General features: G+C 47.2%; 1 protein-coding gene across 50 annotated transcripts in view; it reads right to left on the minus strand.

The window, feature by feature from the left end:
• Foxn3 (forkhead box N3) overlaps positions 1–18,142 on the minus strand; it is a 381,706-nt gene that overhangs the window by 89,449 nt on the left and 274,115 nt on the right. For 47 of the 50 annotated variants that reach the window (XM_087553380.1, XM_087553407.1, XM_087553395.1 and 44 more), the window contains 1 exon segment: positions 16,446–16,510. In XM_087553380.1, the coding sequence (XP_087409506.1) occupies positions 16,446–16,510 (65 nt within the window). 50 annotated transcript variants of the gene reach the window in all.

The following is an 18,142-nucleotide window of genomic DNA, read 5'->3' on the forward strand; positions in this document are numbered from 1 at the left end:
TCAGGGTAGCCTGGGCTAATAGCTGAGGTACAGCTTCAATACCCAAGGCCAGAAAAACAAAGCAAACAAAATAAAAACCCAAAGGAGAGAACACCAGAATGGGTGGAGCAGAGAGAGAGAGAGAGAGAGAGAGAGAGAGAGAGAGAGAGAGAGAGAGAGAGAGAGACTGAAGCACTTGCCCTGCAAACATTACAATCCGAGTTTTGATCCCAAAGTGCACTTTTAAAGCTGGACATGGTCATACACATTTCAGCAGCCCTAGTCCTGGGGTGAGGGTGGGGAGGGGGCTGGGAGTGGAGGAGGAAAGGTAGGTCCCATGGGCTCACTGGTCAGCCAATGTAGCCGAAACAGCAATCTCCAGGGTTAGTAACGAGACACTGTCTGGAAAGCAGATGGTGGGAGATGATTGATGAAAATAACTTCAAGTGAGCCACTGGTCTCCATGGTCTCTACACCAGCATAGCAGACCATACTGATACATACAAGGATACAGATTAGCTAACTCGCGCGCGCACGCACGCACGCACGCACGCACGCACGCACGCACACACACACACACACACACACACACACACACAGAATCAATCATGCAAACCAATATGAAATATGACAGTTACTGTCACTGCCAAGTGTTAACCCCTGTATGTTCCTACAGTTGATATCACAAACATGGGAGTATTGTGCCACGCTGTAACGTGGACATGCTACATCGTCCGAAGACTACAGCTGTATCACCACCCATGGACCATCACTACGTGTGTGATCTGTCTCTGACCTGCACATACAGCAGGACGATCCCTCTGATGGACTCCTCTATAACACAGAGCCAGGGCTTCTCCCCATCTTGTCCCTATCTCTGAGTCTCCTACAATAGAAGGGAGGTGGCTCTGGGGAAAGGAAGGCAGAAGAGGGCTATGCAGGCCTGGGGAGAAATCCTCTCGCAGAGCAAAGCCTGATGCCTGGTCTTGCTTTCTTTCTTTCTTTCTTCCTTTCTTTCTTTCTTTCTTTCTTTCTTTCTTTTTTTTTTTTTTTTTGGGTTCTTTTTTTCGGAGCTAGGGACCGAACCCAGGGCCTTGCGCTTCCTAGGCAAGCGCTCTACCACTGAGCTAAATCCCCAACCCCCTGGTCTTGCTTTCTTGTTTGCCCACTGAGGTTGTGGCTGGCCAAGGACTTGAGGTCCCTCCTTCTTCACCTGAACAAACACACCACACTCAGTGCTGAGGCCAGGGTAGCGTGTGGCACACCACTGCTCCCATCAGAACCATTATCCTACCTGCATCGGAAATGAGCTTGGTTCAGGAAAAGCCAGTGCTCCTGGTTACACCTGAACCCTGAGTACGCAGGAAGGGCACCAGAGCAGAACTAGCAACTGGGAGTGCCCGACTGTAACATATGGTGATGCTACTCATTCCTCTGGAAGAACAAGGGACATGCACCTCTGAAATAAGAGGATTTCAGAACTGGCTGGGGACACCCAATACTAAAGCCATTTCTGCACACAATCTGAGTTTTGTTACCTTGGAAATTATGGAAGGAGAACTTGCTTCCTTTTCTTAACTATTCCAACATATCATCTTGATCATGGATACAGTCTGAGCTGGACATTCCCTTGTGTTCTATACACATGTACCCTAAAGGTAACTGGGAACAACACTTTCAGGATACCAACCACCTCAGGAGCTGAGGTGTGCCAGGCTCCACTCAGAAAGTTCCAAATTATAAATTTGGATTTGGTTTTTGTTGTTGTTGTTGTTTTGTTTTGAAGTTAAATTGCACCATTTTTAATCACTTCAGAGACCACTACCACTTAGTATTTTCAAAGTCTGAGACATGGAGGATCCTGGCTTAACTCACGGTAACAAACGGGCCACTGATCTGACAGGCTTTACCAAATACCCGCGTCTGACAAAATCTGCAGAGGAAGGACTCTCTCTCTCCACACAACCTCCAAGGGTGCGAGTGTGCTTAGCCCTGCCTTTGGCTGACGATGACATTGGCTATCCTGTCTGCCACTGCAACTCAGACATCGCAGTGAACAGGGTCTGCTCATTTTCAAACTCCTGGAAGTTCACAGGCACAATATGTTCTTCAGGAGTACAATGCCTGGTGTGTTTTGAATAATAGTTTCTAATCCAATTACTTTGTCAGTCATTATCCATCAAGAAGTGATGGACTGGGAGACGGCTTTTGTCTATATAAGCATTTAAAGTTTCTAAGACTGACCAATGTGCTTTGGCAAAGACATTTTCAAAGTTTTTGCTGTAAGCTTTTTATTTCTTTTTTTTCCTGCCAAAGTTAATTTATAATCCTATAAGTTCATCATAACCTACATTTGTGAATGAACTCTCAGGTTATGAATTAAAAAAAAAAACTTCTCTGGGGAGAGATTGACATTTTTATAATCTTTGTCAGCGGGCCTGTTCAAGACGGAGTCTAAATATCACAGTAATGGTATCAATACACACAGGTTCAGAGGGCCTACATAAAACATGCTTGAATTGTCAAAGAAATTCTTGTGACTTTTTGTGTTTCTCCCAGCTCTAAATTAACATTGATTCAACAAAATCTATGCCAATCCCATTTTTTCTAATCATGGAAGAATTCTGAGGCTCATTCCATGTGTATAATAGAAATCTGAAATCAAGTAAGCGTAATGGAGTGGATGCTGCTCCTTCGCTTCTGAACACTTCCCCTTGGTGTAACACACACTCAGCAAGGTCCACACAGGATCCAGCTCAGGGAAACTGCCCCAAGCATTCACCTGGAACCCAGGAATGAACAGAAGGCTGCTGGCTCCCAGAGAACCCGCCTTCCATCTCTCCAGATATTACCCTGCCCTCCAGGGATAACCAGACCCTGGCTTGTCTTTCCACACCAACCCTGGCTACAGTCAACAGCAAGACAGAGCAATTAAATAGAACTGATGAGCTCACAAGACGAGGGGTCCCCACGAGCTTCTACCTACAGGGGCTGGCTGGGGAAGCTCTGCTCAACTCAGCAGACAAAGGGCATTTATACCACGAGGAAACCAGGGCTCATCAACCCAGACAGAAGACTCTCCCCTCAACAGGATGCCATACAAGTATGGACATCAAACCAAACATATCAAAGACATCTCTTCCTCCCCCTCCTGTGAATGGTACAATAATTCCCATCAGTGATGATGTATTAGCTACTTTTCTACTGTTGTAGCGAAATACCGTGATCAGGGCACCGGACAGAAGGAGGGTTTATTTGGGCTCACAGTTTCAGTGAAAGTCTATTACTACCACAGCAAGAAGCAGGTAGGCATGGGGACAGGAGTGAAGGTTGAGGGCTCACATTCTAAACTACAAGTACAAAGTGGAAAGCCAACTCAAAAAGAATGTATTTTACACTCTCAAGCCGGCCTCCAATGCCATACCTCTTCTGACAGGCAGCCTCTTCATCCGGTGCCACTAACTGGAAACCAAGCGTTCAAATGCTGCAGACTGTGGGGGACATCTTAACCCACCTCAGGTAACGGCAACAGTTTCTACGTGGTTACTGGGTAAGGGGTGGCACTGACCCGAGGGCACATCTATCTTGTCAAAGGTCCTTAGAGTCTGCTGTAGAACCTGTCTATTAAGTTGCTGGGTTTTCCAAGTAACTGCTTGAGTTTAAACTGCATGCCACAGCCTTTGCTCTCATTTTAAAAGTGTACCAGAGTCTGGGGAAATGGATCAGTCTTGCACCTGGACTTGCAAACACAGAGACCAGAGTTCCACCTCCAGAACCTGTTTCAAGAAAGCCTGGTGGACACACTGTGCTCATAATGCCAGTCCTCCTAGCCTACCTGGTGACTTCTAGGCCAGTGACAGGCCCTGTCTCAAAACAAAGTAGATGGTGTCTGAGGACTAATACTCCTAGCTTCTCTAAACATGTGCACAGATGTGTACATGCACACACTCACCCAGGACTATACACACATATACATACATATAAAAACAGGATTGTATGTGTGTGTATGTGAGGGGTCAACAGTAAAGTATGAACTAAGTATGCACAAGGCCCTAGGTTCAATCTCAAAAGCTCCTCTCCCCTAAAAAAACTATGCTGTTAGCGTCCTAGAGGGTAAATGGAGCAAGTGTTAATAGGACAATCAGCCGTGAGTCTTTGTATCCTCTGAGGTGCGTGTAGCCTGGGAAAGCATGGTCAGTGGTGCCTTTCCAGTGGTGTTCACTGAACCCTGTTCTCTGTTTCAATGGAGACTCCTCTCTGGTGGAAATAGCTTGGGAAAGCTTCTGTGAGCTCTCCTTTTTTTGCTGCCACAACTGAATGCCTGGCAAGAAGGGTTCATCTTGGCTCGCCATTTGAGGGGCATGGCTCACCAGTGTATCCACATACATGAAATAAATAAATAAATGAATGGATGAATGAATGAATCAATCAATCAATCAACCTCGGGCTGGAGATGGCTCAGTGGTTAAGATGGGAGGAGCCGGTCTGATCGAGACACCACCTATAGGTTCACAGATGAATGCTTGGGTTGGAGCAGGAAGGCTTTGCACTTGCAGGTCTGGGTCAGTTTCTGAGAAAGGAAAAAGAAACTGCCCATTACAGCAACACAGATTATTTTAAGAAACACAGCTATGGGGACCCAGAGGTCAGGTTACATATGCAAATAAACACAGCTAGTCAGCAGAAGGTCTAAGGCCATCGTGCAGACTCCTCTAGCTTTGTCTCCTTCTGATAATTGCTATTATTTATGAGAATACAGGACCATCAAGGCCATATAGCGTCGGTCAGGCTAAGATAATTTCCCAGGGGCCCAGAATCTTAGGAAAAGACAACATTCACTCTCCCTTGGATGTGGTGGGGGTGGCTGTGGGTGTGTGGGTAGGCTGCTGGCCTGGGACATGCTGCCCTGCTTGACCATACATGAGAGATGAGGGCTAGGATTCAGCTGTCTATTACTGAGGATTAACATTAAAGAGGAGGCTACAGCTCTTCTCCGAATTCCCTTTAGCCATCGAATTTTATTCTTAGCCTTTCAATCTTACGGAACAAGGTGAGCGGACAGCTGGTGACTGCATTAGCCTTTGCTGCCACAACAAATGTGGTGGTGCAGACAGCAGGGGCGCTGCACACAGACCTGGATACTGGAAGTCCAAGTTTATAGGCCTGCAGGTTTGGTTTCTCTGGAGGCCTCTCCTTAGCTTTTAGGTGGTCAATGTCTTTGTTGTGCCCTTCTCTGCCATACACGGATGTTCTGTCATCTCTTTCTCTTTTCATAAAGACACCAGTCCCAGCAGAGGGAGTCCCCACCTTTGCTCACACTGAGTCTTCCCCACCTTTGTAAAGGCTCTATGTCCAAGTTCAGTCCTATCGGGAGGGCTGCCTTCATCAGGAATGGAGGCGGGGCACACGAGCCAGCCCCTGCAGTGCGGTCCACACACTGCTTTCACAAATATTTGTCGATTTCTTTTCTAGGCAGAGTTCCCTGGGAGGTACTCGGGCCAGAGATAAGAAACCTTTTGGCTTCAAATAGACTGCAGTCCAGCTGGAGAGAGATGTAAATGGACAAGAGGCCTCTGTGGGTTCCGAAGAAGAAGTGAAAGATCAAGCAAGACTTGGCAGAGACTCCTGTCTCTACACTTTCTAAATCTACCTTCCCAAGGAGCAGGGTATAAGGTGCAAGAGTGCACATTTCAATAACAATAGCACTTGAGGTTCCCAAGCAAACTACCACAACGTTTTATGTTGCATTTAGCCAATCTCACAAGGGAGCCCCTACTAAATGCTAGGACCACAGCACCACACATATGTGAATTAGTGAGTGAGGGGTGAGTGTGTGTCTTGAAAGGGTATGGGAAGGTATGGACTAGGATGGGAAACATCACCAGCCTTCTAGATAGCTGATGTCACCCCTCATCAGAATGAAGCTGAGGAGAGGACAGTGGCATGTTCCAGGACGTTTCTGATCAAGGGACCAGTGAGTGGTTTGGTCCCAGGAGAGATTAACAGAGGATGCCAGTCAATTTATCCAGGACACAACTATATCATGGTGAGTAGTGTCATGTGACTACAGAGGCTGCCAAGGCCACCTAAACTGCCATGCTCATGGCTGAGACTGACAGAGAAAGAACAGCTAGACCAAAAGGAGGTGGGGTGGAGGCTTTCAGTCAGGCAGACCACGCAGCAGGTAGAGGTGACAGGCCCCTGGGGTCAGGTGGATGAGGGGAAAATGGAGCAGCAGATAACCACTGGTCTAGAAAGCCTTTGGGCTTCCCAATCTATTTAGGAAAAAAAAAACAAAAAAACAAAAACAAAAACAAAAACCATCGCACTGAAATCAGTATAATTTGAAGAGTAACTGAGTAATGAAAACCGAGTTTAGAACCAAAGGCATTGCCTCTTCAATTTCACTTGCTAGTTCCCAACTTAATTTTTAAATTAAGACTCCCCTAATGAGACTCAAAACTGTTCTCGATGAATTCAAATGGCAATAAGGGAAAGAAAAGATGCTAAATGAAAACTGTGTTCCATCTCATAGATTCGTCTGCTGGGGGTGCAGAGGGTGCATGGTGGATGTGATTCTCCTGTACACAGGCCACTAAGTACAAATGGCATTTGTCAGACATGGGAGGCAATGGGCCTGGAAGAGAACAGGGACTGCTGAACATAGCCTCCATGTCAGAGAATTGAACTTGGCACACACCCGCAGCACCATACTCATTTACACACATAGGCAACTTGGCCAACACTTCATTTGTGATTGATTTCTCCACCTGTGAAGCAGGTGGACACTGCTCCCTCCTCCTGAAGCAAACGACACTGCAAACCAGTGCTCCGTGGCTGTAACTGGGTGTATATACCTGGGTGCATGGGTATTAGAGCTCATTAAAGACAACGGTCCTAGTATTGCTGGCTTTCCAGGGCCATCCTGGAAAGCACCCCACGTACTCTAAATGACAAACAGGGAAGGTGTGTACAAGAAAATTGCACTTACGGGATGCACAGAAGTCATCAGAGACATATGTATTAGTTTAACTGATACTATTTCTTTAGAGGAGCCTGACTGGTCAGGACCTTTTGTTGAACACAAGAGAAGCTCACTTTCCATTGGCCTAGGTAAAACAGAGGGCTGACCTTGTCTAAGCAGGAACCTTATCCCAGGTTCATTGTGTTTGGACTAGTGTTCACACTGGAGTGTAGGGGATGTCAGGATAGTTAGCTGATGATGTCAGCATATTCTATCGAGCTTCCAAACCCAAGGAAAATTAAAAGTACAGTGTAACCTGGCCTGAGCCACATGGCTACTCTCAACTTGTCCTCAAGGCCAAAGAGTGCCCATCAGAAACTGATGTAGGGATTATGCCCACAGCGGTCCTACCAGATGAGCAATGAGCCCTGGTCCTATTGCCGGTAGCCGGTACACCTGTGAGTCAGCGACATGGGCGACAACCGGAACACATCCCCAGGATCAATGCATTCCTATTCTGCTGTGAGGAAGGGGCTGAAGTGTAGGGTGTGAGAACAAGAAGGATTTGACACAGAACTGTTCTTTGTACACTTCTCACAGTCTGGTCTTTATTAAGACTTTGCCACAGTCTTGTTGCAAATGTCACCACCACAGAGACTCATAATTCATGTCTGTAATTGGTGTCCAGTTAGAACCAGATACCTGAGCACACCCCAGAAAACTGGAGTCTGAGCTTGACTCAGTGGCACACATCGGGAAATCAGTGCTTGAGAGGCTAAGGGAGGAGGGTCAGAAGTTTCAGTCCAGCCTTGGCTACCTAAGGAGTCCCAAGGTCCCCCAAGATAAAAACAAACAATCTGCGGGCTAAGAAGCACGAGCTGATGTATGCTTTGGTAACCGCTGGGGAGGGGCCAGGCCCACTGGGACCCTTCTCACCACCACATAAGTAGCTGGCTCTCGCTTCCCATTGTTTGAGTTTGACCTCCCTGTTTACTGAAACTGACCTTTGTGAATGTTGAGTTTGGTTTTATTCTGCATAAACCAGGCACTAAGTCAGAGAACAATACCTACACATCACAGGTTACTCCTGCCCAGCCCAGTGGAACCTTTCTGTTACATTTCTGTGGGACCACAGTTGTTCAAACATGTCAAGAACTGCATGGGGTGCACTCGGGAGTAGGGTATGAGTCTTTCTCGGCCCCAGTACACCAGAGACTGAAAATGGCCTTAAATACCCCTAAAGGCATCTGTGCAGTCGAAGTGGGGGAGAAGTTTTGTCGTTGCTGCTGTTACTTGTTGTTGCTTGAGGGTGAAGGAAGGTACATGAAGCTGTAGGAGTCTGCACAGATGTTACCGTGAACATAACGAACACTGCACATACTCACCAAGTTCATGAAGTTGGGACTCTTGCTTATTGGCCTGGGCAGAAAGCAAGGACTCTACCAATCAGATAGATGAGCTATTTGCAGGGGCGGGGGTGTCATCCCAGGGTTTCACTTCTGCTCTCCCAATCTCACTGCATCCTCTGGAGTGAGGTCAGGATCATGGGCACCTGCATCTGGAGCACCTGCATCTGGAGTACCTACAGCTGGAGCACCTGCATCTGAAGCACCTGCATCCAGAGCACCTGCAGCTGGAGCACCTGCAGTTGGAACACCTGTATCTGGAGTGCCTACATCTGAAGTGCCTGCATCTGGAGCACCTGTACCAGGAACACCTACATCTGGAGTACCTACAAAGTACTAGGGATGCTACACACACCATTATTAATGCTCTTCTTAGTTATGATAATCTTGCAAGACTTCTGGGTCTTCATTTTGTAGAGGTGCAGGACCATGGACTTGGGATGCCTGCTTTGAGACCTGAGATCTACTCTCTGTTGCATGCTGGAAGAGAGCTGGGAAAATGCAAACTCTCTGGAGAGACTGAATTTCCTCTATAAGCTGCAAGGGCCACTAAGAGTACCGATCTCTATAAGGCCATTCCACTTAAGAACCTGGACTACAGACAGGTGCACACGAATGTAGGCACACATCCCAACTGTGTGCAGGATGGCACAGATACGAAACCCTAAGCCTTCCCCTTGGCAAGGGCTTGGGAAGGAAACCCACAGTGAGCAGAAAGAATATAAACTTGGCTTCAGGAGCTTAGGGGGTAATTTTAAGTCCACTTCTGAAACCATCACGTGAACAGCTCGCCCAGAACACATCCTAAAATCTTCATTATCCTCAAGTCTTTTGGTGATTTTACAAAAATATTTCTAGACCTCCACCTCAGCAGTTCCACAGAGCTTCAAGGGGAATGGCTTTTCCTTTCTGATTGTACTTAAAGCCAAGGCTCTCTGACAGACACATGCTCTACATGACAACGGGATGAAACAAAGCTGTTTCATCTCTACATTTCATAGTCTTGTCATGGGTATAACTTTATAGATTACAGAAACATTCCTAAATGCTATTTAAGAATAACCTATAAGGGAACATTTCTATTGATGAGTTTAATGTAAAGTTACATCCATAATAAAAATCCACATCAAGTAAGATCCTTGCTCAGAAGAGGGTTATTCTTTATATTAACCTTTCAGTGGCTAATTCTAGGATTTTCTTTTCTCCACCCAATCTTATCAATCATAAAGTGTGTGTTGGGGGATTGGCTCTGTAGGTAAAGTGATTCTCTGTGTAAGTGTGACGACCTGAACGCAAACCCCAGGAGCCCAATGAAAGTCAGATACATAATACAAAAGGTTGCATTTGCAGGTTCCTACTGAAGCAGAAAAGCAGAGGCAGGAGGATGCCTGGCAGCTCCCAGGCCAGCTAGCCTGAAGGACCTACATGGAAAGACCCTGTCTCAAAAAAGGCAGACAGTGTGGACTAGGACTGGGTGACATACTCTACCCTCAACACTTAGACAATTGCATGGGCATAACTTCCAGCAGCTGGGGTACGTGTGCACACACAGACATATACAGACAGACAGACAGACAGACAGACAGACAGACAGACAGACACACACACACACACACACACACACACACACACACAGAGGGGGGGGGGTGGGGAAGTCAGGGAAACAGATGCCTTGACTCTTGAGGAAGTCTCTGGTAAATGTTTTCAATTTCCTGTCCTTGGCCGGCCTTGCTGCCTCTAACATCTTTCTCAGCAGTCTGCTCACAGGGCTGCTTTCTCAGAGAGCAATATGAGGCTTTCATGAAGACAATCACTAGAGATGGGGGTCTGGAGATTAGCTAAAGTTAGGGTCAAGCAGGAAAATGCAGAACATGGAACTGTGCCTTCGACTGTGTGGCAGGCTACAGACATGGGAAGTTTGGAATCACAGGTGTGGGGGTGCAGCTCAGCTCTTGACTAGCACGCACAATTCCCATCAGCACACCAACTGAACATGCTAAAGCACACCCGTAATCCCGGGACTCGAAAGGTAAATGGGCAGAGCAAATCTGAAGCTGACCTGTGCTGCACAAGGCCCTTCATTCCAAAATAAATAATAACGGGACCAGCAAAGATCAAAATGAACCCTCGGCCTCTTTGAAAACTGTACTTCCTTGTTATTTTTTTAATGACCATAAAAGCATGTTCCAAGGCACACAAAGAAAGATTAGAGGAGCCCAAAAGCACCCCTTTAACTTCATCTCTGTAAACAGAACAGCAAGCTGACAATTACTGCGGCTCCATAAAAATCTTTACTCGCTGCAGGACAAAAAGACAGACAATGCCAAGGAAGACAGAGCCCATCCTGGGCCAAGGAGAACAGAAGGCGGTGAACATCTGAGGCAAATGTAGAGAGGGGCTGCTCCTTTCTGTAAGTGCTGAGGTTGGTAATGGGTGTGCCTGGGGGCAGGAAGCAGATTTATGTAAGAGGTGAATGTCCTCCTTCCACAGCGGACAAAAGAGTCAGCTTGTGGAAGGGATGAGAGATGCCAGAAAGCCCAGGGCGAGCTGCCACATGTGAGTGAAAGCAATGGGCAGGGGAGGGTCTCAGAAAACCCAACAAAACCTGAGATGTGGGCCCTTGAATTCGAGAACTGAGGGCCCTGGACCAAAGGGTGGTCCCCGAATCCTGCTGGTACCAAAGAGATGCTGGCTCAGAACAGAAATGGAGAAGAATGCTCCCAGAAGACTTTGTGGTGTTTCTCCGTGAGGACACGAGCAGGTGGCCATGCCATTAATGACAATTGCCTAGGAAGGGATTAATGCTGGTCTTCAGGAGTAAATAAGTTCACAGGAAAGAGAGCTGCCAAAAAATGAATGCAAGCAGCCCCTGGGTGGTAGTGGCAGCATGGCGGGAAAGCACTGGCTGTTCTTGCAGGTCACCTGGGTTTGGTTCCTGCACCCACATGGCTGCTCACAGCCATCTTGGTAACTCCAGTTCTGGGGCATGCCCTCTCCTGAACTCTGTGGGCACTGCACGCATGTGGTACACAGATATACATGCAGGTAAAACAACCATACACTTAAAATAAAAAAAAAAAAACATTTGAGTATGTCTTTTTGTGGCTTCCTGTCTCACCATGTGACCTCTTCTCTGCGATCCTATCACTGTAACGCCAGGGTCATGAAGCCCTTGTCAGAGGGAGAATCGCAAGAGCTGGCTCACTCTGCCTTCCACGTTCAGATTGTGAACAACCTCTTTTCTTTATAATGTATCCTTCTTCTGCTATTTTGCTATAGCAATGGAGGTCAGACTGTTACCAGGGTTAAGCCACTTGCTTAGGAAGCCGAGATTTCTTTCTAGGTTGTTTGAATCTATAATACATTGCTTCAGGACGGACTGAGAGAGCTTTGAAAACTGTCATGTTGGATATGATTGTCCAGGCAGCTGGCAAACACAATCCACCCATCTTCTTGGACCCACCAAAGACGGATGAAGGTGACACTTTTTTCCTTGTTCATTTTGAATTTTAGGAATGTTGCTAGGAAGATCAGAGCTGGAATTCAAGGAGGAAACTGTCCCAGAGGGACAGTCCTTAATTTACACTGAAGAAAATACAGAGCTTGGGTTTCCCATGCATGGCTTGTGGTTCTGACTCAAAACCTGAGTTTTCTGAGCAGTTCAGTCTTCTGTGGCATGAAATAAAACCAAGTGAGAATTCCCTCATCCATCTATCAGTGCAACACAGCCGGGCTATGGGAGCAGAGGGCTGCGGAGGGCAGGTGGCAACAGTTCCAGCATGAAGTCAACCCAGAGCCTGGAAAATCCCATTCCCCAGAGCAGTCAGCATCATGCATGGTTTCCCAATGGTGCATGCACTGTGCACACACGGAAACAACGTGGTGAATCTGCCAGCAAAAGAACCGGTCCCCGCCCCCCACCCCTGCCCCCGTTTGCTGTTGGCTTGTGGCGGCTTAATCCTGCTCTGTGCACTGAAAATGTCTCTAAGGATTTCTTCCCATTTCATTAGTTTATCCTGTGGGCTGTCTGCAGCCAAGAAAGAAAAACCTACTGGGTGTGATAGAATGCTTTGATTCGTTCACTGCATGCTAGGGACACAGGTGTGGTAATGATCTATTTTGATAATAGTAATAATAATAATAATAATAATAATAATAATAATAACAACAACAACAACAACAACCATCACCACCACCACCACCACAACGGTGGCCCTGTGCTAGCTAGAGTGAAGGAGCAGGAAGGTGAGGGGAAACAGGAGGAGGTAGGGTGTCAGGCAGTTGGCTGGGGAGGTTTAATGAAGAATTCTTGTCAGTGCTGTTAGCAGCTGGCTTCAGGCCTTTCCCTAGGCCTGACTACAAGCTGGGCAGAGCAGCTGAGAGGCTGGGCCTGGGCCTCCCTTGGCCAGCAACAGCCTGACACAGACATGGGAGGTGTAGTGTAGTGTGGATGGGTGCAGGAAATGCTTCTTCCTGAACGAACTCTGCCAAGTTCAAGGGCCATCAGGCCTGTGAGGGACAGAAAGAGTAGCAGAGAAGGCCGGGCCCAGCTTCACCAAGTTGTAGCAGAAGGCGGGAAGCTAAGAGTGAGGGGGATGGAGGCTGTCTTATATCCTTTTAGGGTGAAGCCATCAGAGGCCAGATGAAGGGGCAGACCAGGTTGAGAAATATCTGTAATTATGAGACACAGACTCATGAAATTAATCCAAGCTGCAGTGACCTTTAAATGAAATATTCTAAATCTAACTTTGTAATGTTTAGAAGTGGGAAGGGAGATCCTTAAAGAACTTCATTCTTTCATTAAGAAAATACGACATTGTTAAGCATATACATATATAACATTGAAACACACGGACAAACACCAAGACTCAAAGGCACGGGGACTGTGGAAGCCACCTGTCAGCTGGCCAAGACACCTGTCACCTGTCCTGCAAGCCTCTGAATAAGCCCCACTTGTGTTTAGATGCCCCGGGTCCCTTGTCAGACAAACGGGCTTGTCCCCTTGTGAGGCTCTGCTTGGTTTCTAGTGTACAAAGACTGAAGGGCTCTCTAGTCCATTGGAACTGCTAGAATACTGACAGCGCTTCTCACAGCTTAAGTGGCATTCAGAATAAACACTGGGAATTGACAGAATGACCAATTATGTGAAGTGGCTCTGCCTGACGTAATCTAAACCAAATCTTCCCCCAGTTTCCTTAAACCGAGGTGATTCAACAGCCCAGCCTTCCTGTGATTTTGAACCAAAGGATGATGTCACCTTTAAGGTCTAAGCAAGGACTTGAGCACTTCCAGCTAATTCTTCCTGTTAGTTTTACTTAGGTTTCAAATACCAACATGCCATTCAGTCACAAGCCCAACAAGTGCTAGACGACACTAGGTGATTCCCTGTTGTATTTTTTTTTACGATTTATTTTATGTATGGGAGTACACTGTGCTATCTTCATTCCATTACAGATGGTCGTGAGCCACCTTGTGGGTGCTGGGACTTGAACTCGGGGCCTGTGGAACAGCAGGCAGTGCTCTGAGCCATCTCTCCAGCCCCTGTTGTAAGTATTAGACCACTGGTCTCAGCACCAGTGCAGCTTCTCACTTCCGTGTGATTAGAACATCACATTGCAGTCCTAGGAGGACCAGGAGTTGAAGGTTTGCCTTTGTTGCATAGCAGGTTTGAGGCAGCCTGGGCTACATGAGACTATCTCCATAGAACAAGAAAAAAAGAAACTCCCTTCCTAGGCGAGGGGGTGTAAGGCCTTATGATGCCCGCAGTAACGACAGGGTGCGAATGCCAACAGCTGCATGCTAACAAGGACAAACCACTGACACTTTGCAGTGACTTGTGTTGTTAAGTACATGGGTCATGGGTGAAGACCTATGTGTGCTTTTTCCTTCTTTCAGAGCTTTATCTGGATAAGGTCAAGAAGCACCTGCCATGTGCCAGTTATATTCCACGTGTCCAGTACCATGTCCCCATTGGTTCCCTCTGGGACGCCTGGCAATGCCACGTCTATGAATTATACATATGTACACACACACACACACACACACACACACACACACACACACACACACACCTCCTTCTGTTTCCAGTCCTTGCTCAAGTGTCAGTTTCCCTAGGAGGTGACGCCCCTCTTCAAACTCCCAGCAAAAAGTAAGCCTCCTCTTCATCATAGCCCCACTGCCTACCTCCCCGTTCCTGCATCCCGGACCCTCACCCACCATGCTGACAGTGCATCGTCATGGAGCCCGGGCTCCTTTCTAGTCGGAAGATGTGCCTTCCACCCGTCAGAGGGAAGACAAGGGATGGGCGGACGATGCTGAGAAGGTGGGCTCGGATTAGATAAGATGCTACCGTGAGCTTCTGAGAGGCGTGGAGGGGCAGCCCCCTTCTTTGCATCCTTGTGTCTTTAGGCAGAAAGCTGACTGTGGCATTCGCAACTCCTAGACAGTCCTGTAAGCCCCAAAGGAAGATGTAAGATCATTCGGGAAACCCTTAAAGCCTGACAACGAACTTTTCAGGGCAGAGGACGGCTCAGAGACTCTAGACAGGTAGGGCAAAATGATGGAACATCACAGAAATAAATCCCTGCCCACAATTCCAAACTTAGAAAGATTTTTATGGTTTTTCAAATGTACACTACAATGACTGACAGACATATATGGAGTCATGCTCAACTGAATGTAGATCCCATACACACCTGAAACCTGTACTACTTAATTCCCAGGACACTAGAGGAACCATGAAACTTTAAAATCATGAAGAAAAAGACACAGCTACCCATGCAACAGAACCCATGACGCTCACCCAGCTCTAGGCATTGTCAGCTCGCTCCATGGACCCGTGTCATGGGTATGAACCCCAACTCCTCATCCCCAGACAGTACCTTACCTAACAGAGAACAGAACAGACTGAATCCTGAAAGAAAAAGCTCTAAGCAAACAAATCCCAACTGTAAAAGCAATCCAAGGTGAAGGGATCCCATGCCATTAGCGTAGCCAAGCAGAGACGTCTGTGACTCGGAGGTCCGCTTGGGAAACCCAATCACTGCGTGCAATCTTAGTGCTGATTCCTTCTCTTTCTTAGACGCAAAGGACATCCACAATGGCTAAGAAAGTAGGATTTACCCAACTTTATCTGCACAAGAAAAACAGAAACGTCCTGCTCCACTTCCACATACTATTCAAAATCGTGAAACCATGTGACCCAGGAAACGAGAACCGTATCTGCCACCACTGCTGGAACCATATTGGCCACCATTGCTGGAACTACTCCAGAGACCTGGCAACAGATGTCTCTTCGTAAGCACAGGAGTATCTATCTACTCCTTCATGCACATGGCTTGCTTCAGTGCATTCCTCTATAAGACATGCTGAACAGCCGGTCAAAGGCATCGAACCCTCACCCACAACAGCACAGCCCTGAAGCTCCTGGACTGGACACCCCTGAGTGCGCGCTTTCAAGGTCCAAGCTTCCCTCTCATCCCTGATCCCTGAAACCTGAGGATCAGTTCACCCATAGAGCAGATATCCACAGCCGCCAGAACCCGGAGGTAACTTCTGAAAGACTTGGGCACACATAACGGCTGTTTTTAACCCTGATTTCTTCACCTTTGGCATTTCAGTGCAATGTAAGAGCAAAACCAGGGTGAAAGACAGTTTGATTCTAGGGACAAAGGAGTCCCTGGAGCAAAGGTACAAACTGAGCCAACCTTCCAGGTCCACAGGAATGTTAGGGGACAGCAGGGTACAGATGTGCCTCCATGATAACAAAATGGCAAACATTCAAACCAGCTCAGTCACGTCAGGCGTCAGACACATGGAGAGCTTTTATCAGCCAGTGTGCGTAACTGTCACACTGTCCCGACTCCACCATAGCAACGGTCTTGGGACAGAGGCCTGGTTTCAAACTCTCAATTCACAGTAGCCATGACGCTCAAGCAGGATGAGGTAAGAAGAGGGCAGTCAGATCCAGGGCACAACAGTCACGCCTCTCCAGAGAACATCCACTGCTAACCAGAAGGAAGCGCTCCTGGCTGACCATGCATAAAGGAATCCGGATGGAGGCGAGGGAACAGGAGGAGGTGCTCCTAGACACTTACCTTGCAGAAGGGCTCCATTTCTCTTGAAGAAGGTACTACCCGGCCAGATGGGTGGACCTGATGTGCTGAAAGAGAACACAGATGTGCGTGAGGCTTTTGAGTGCTGGCCTCTACTCACCGCCAGCAGCCCTTTCCCTGGTGGCCTTTCTCCAGCTTTCACTGGTAGTGACCCTGAAACACTGCTTCAAAAACAATTAGGTTAAAAACAGGCTTTCTGTTCCCCACGCCAAAACCATCTGTGCGAGTATTCTGGTTACCGTCTTGGCTAGTGTCACACCTGGCCATTGAGATCATCCACAGGCAATTGGCAAACACATGTGGTGTGCTGATTTGATTAGGGGTATCAGTGAGCACAGAATGCTGGCTCGCCTGCTCCTGGCTTCACAAGTCCTGTCCTTGACTGTGATTGACCAGGGCCGCTGGCACTTCCTGGTTTCACCTCAGAACTTGTCTGCTCTACATCGAAGCTGCCCTTTCTTGCCCTCTCTCTTACAAATCCTCTTCCCACAGATGTAACCTTGCTCTGCGCCCGCTCCCTTGTCTGTTGTTTTGCATCTTGTTTTCAACTTCTTGGCTTAAAAATGTTGCACTCCATGCCCCATAAAACACCCAGCGGATGGACTGCCACCCACGTTCTAGTAACAGCAGAGAGAAGAACAGGAGCGAGATTGATCTGTCACTAAGACACTCTCTGCACTTCTAGATGAGCGTTTTCACTGTCTTAAGACAGTCAGTGGAAAACCTTATAGCTGCCCAATCTTAGTAAAAAACCTTTCAAGTGGAAAGGAGGTTATCCTCAATCAAGGACTCGCTTAAGATGAATGTTAGAAAGCCATCGGTTCACATTAGCACATCCAGCCCAAGAGGCAATTTAAATTACTCTCACCAAAATAGTACACGGCAAATGATGTTGGCTGATGTAGCATCAATCAGATTCAACATTTAATACATTAAAATTGACCAAAGAGATATATCTGTAAGTCCATCCATCCAGACAGACAGACAGACATGTATGCACATCCCTGAATGAACACAAGAACTCTTCAGTAGTCAGCTGGGGCCTAGTTGTGACGGATAGCAATGCTGTTAACCAGGAAGGGGGATGCCAGTGGCGTTCTGCCTGCCAGAATTTCATTACCAGAGGTACAAATACTGTCACAGCTACAGGGACACAGTACATGATGGAGGAGGAGTTACAAGAGAGAAAAACACTAGCGCATAAAAATGCTATTAAATAGCATGATGATGTCAAATGTGCTCGCTAACACGGCCATCTCTTGTTTTCTGCACTCCATGTTCATGTGCCTTGCTACGTGCCAAGGTGTCTTTTCCTTCCCTTTAATGATTACAGGTTTGAATGCCCTGTGTGGAGCAACTGTACCAGTACCCGACTTCGGTTCCCATGATCCTTAGTATTCTTTAGCAGAAAGGGAGCTTTAAGTTGAGGTTTCGACGTCTATGTGTAGTACTTGTGCAAGTACAACAGAGTGTACACACACCATGTTACATGTAACTCGTCTATGTACTGGGGAAGCAGACACTGCCATTGCTTATGTTAGCATAGCACCTGCTCTACTGTGGGGGTCTGAGCCGGACCTGCAGATCTGGGGAGCGTGCGTGTCCTGGGAACTTGAATGCTCACAGATTCTGTTTTATCTTTGCTTTGGATGCGAAATATCAACAGTGATTAAAAGTAA

Source organism: Rattus norvegicus, chromosome 6 (assembly GCF_021556685.1).
Source record: "Rattus norvegicus strain SHRSP/BbbUtx chromosome 6, alternate assembly SHRSP_T2T, whole genome shotgun sequence".
Lineage (NCBI taxonomy): Eukaryota > Metazoa > Chordata > Mammalia > Rodentia > Muridae > Rattus > Rattus norvegicus.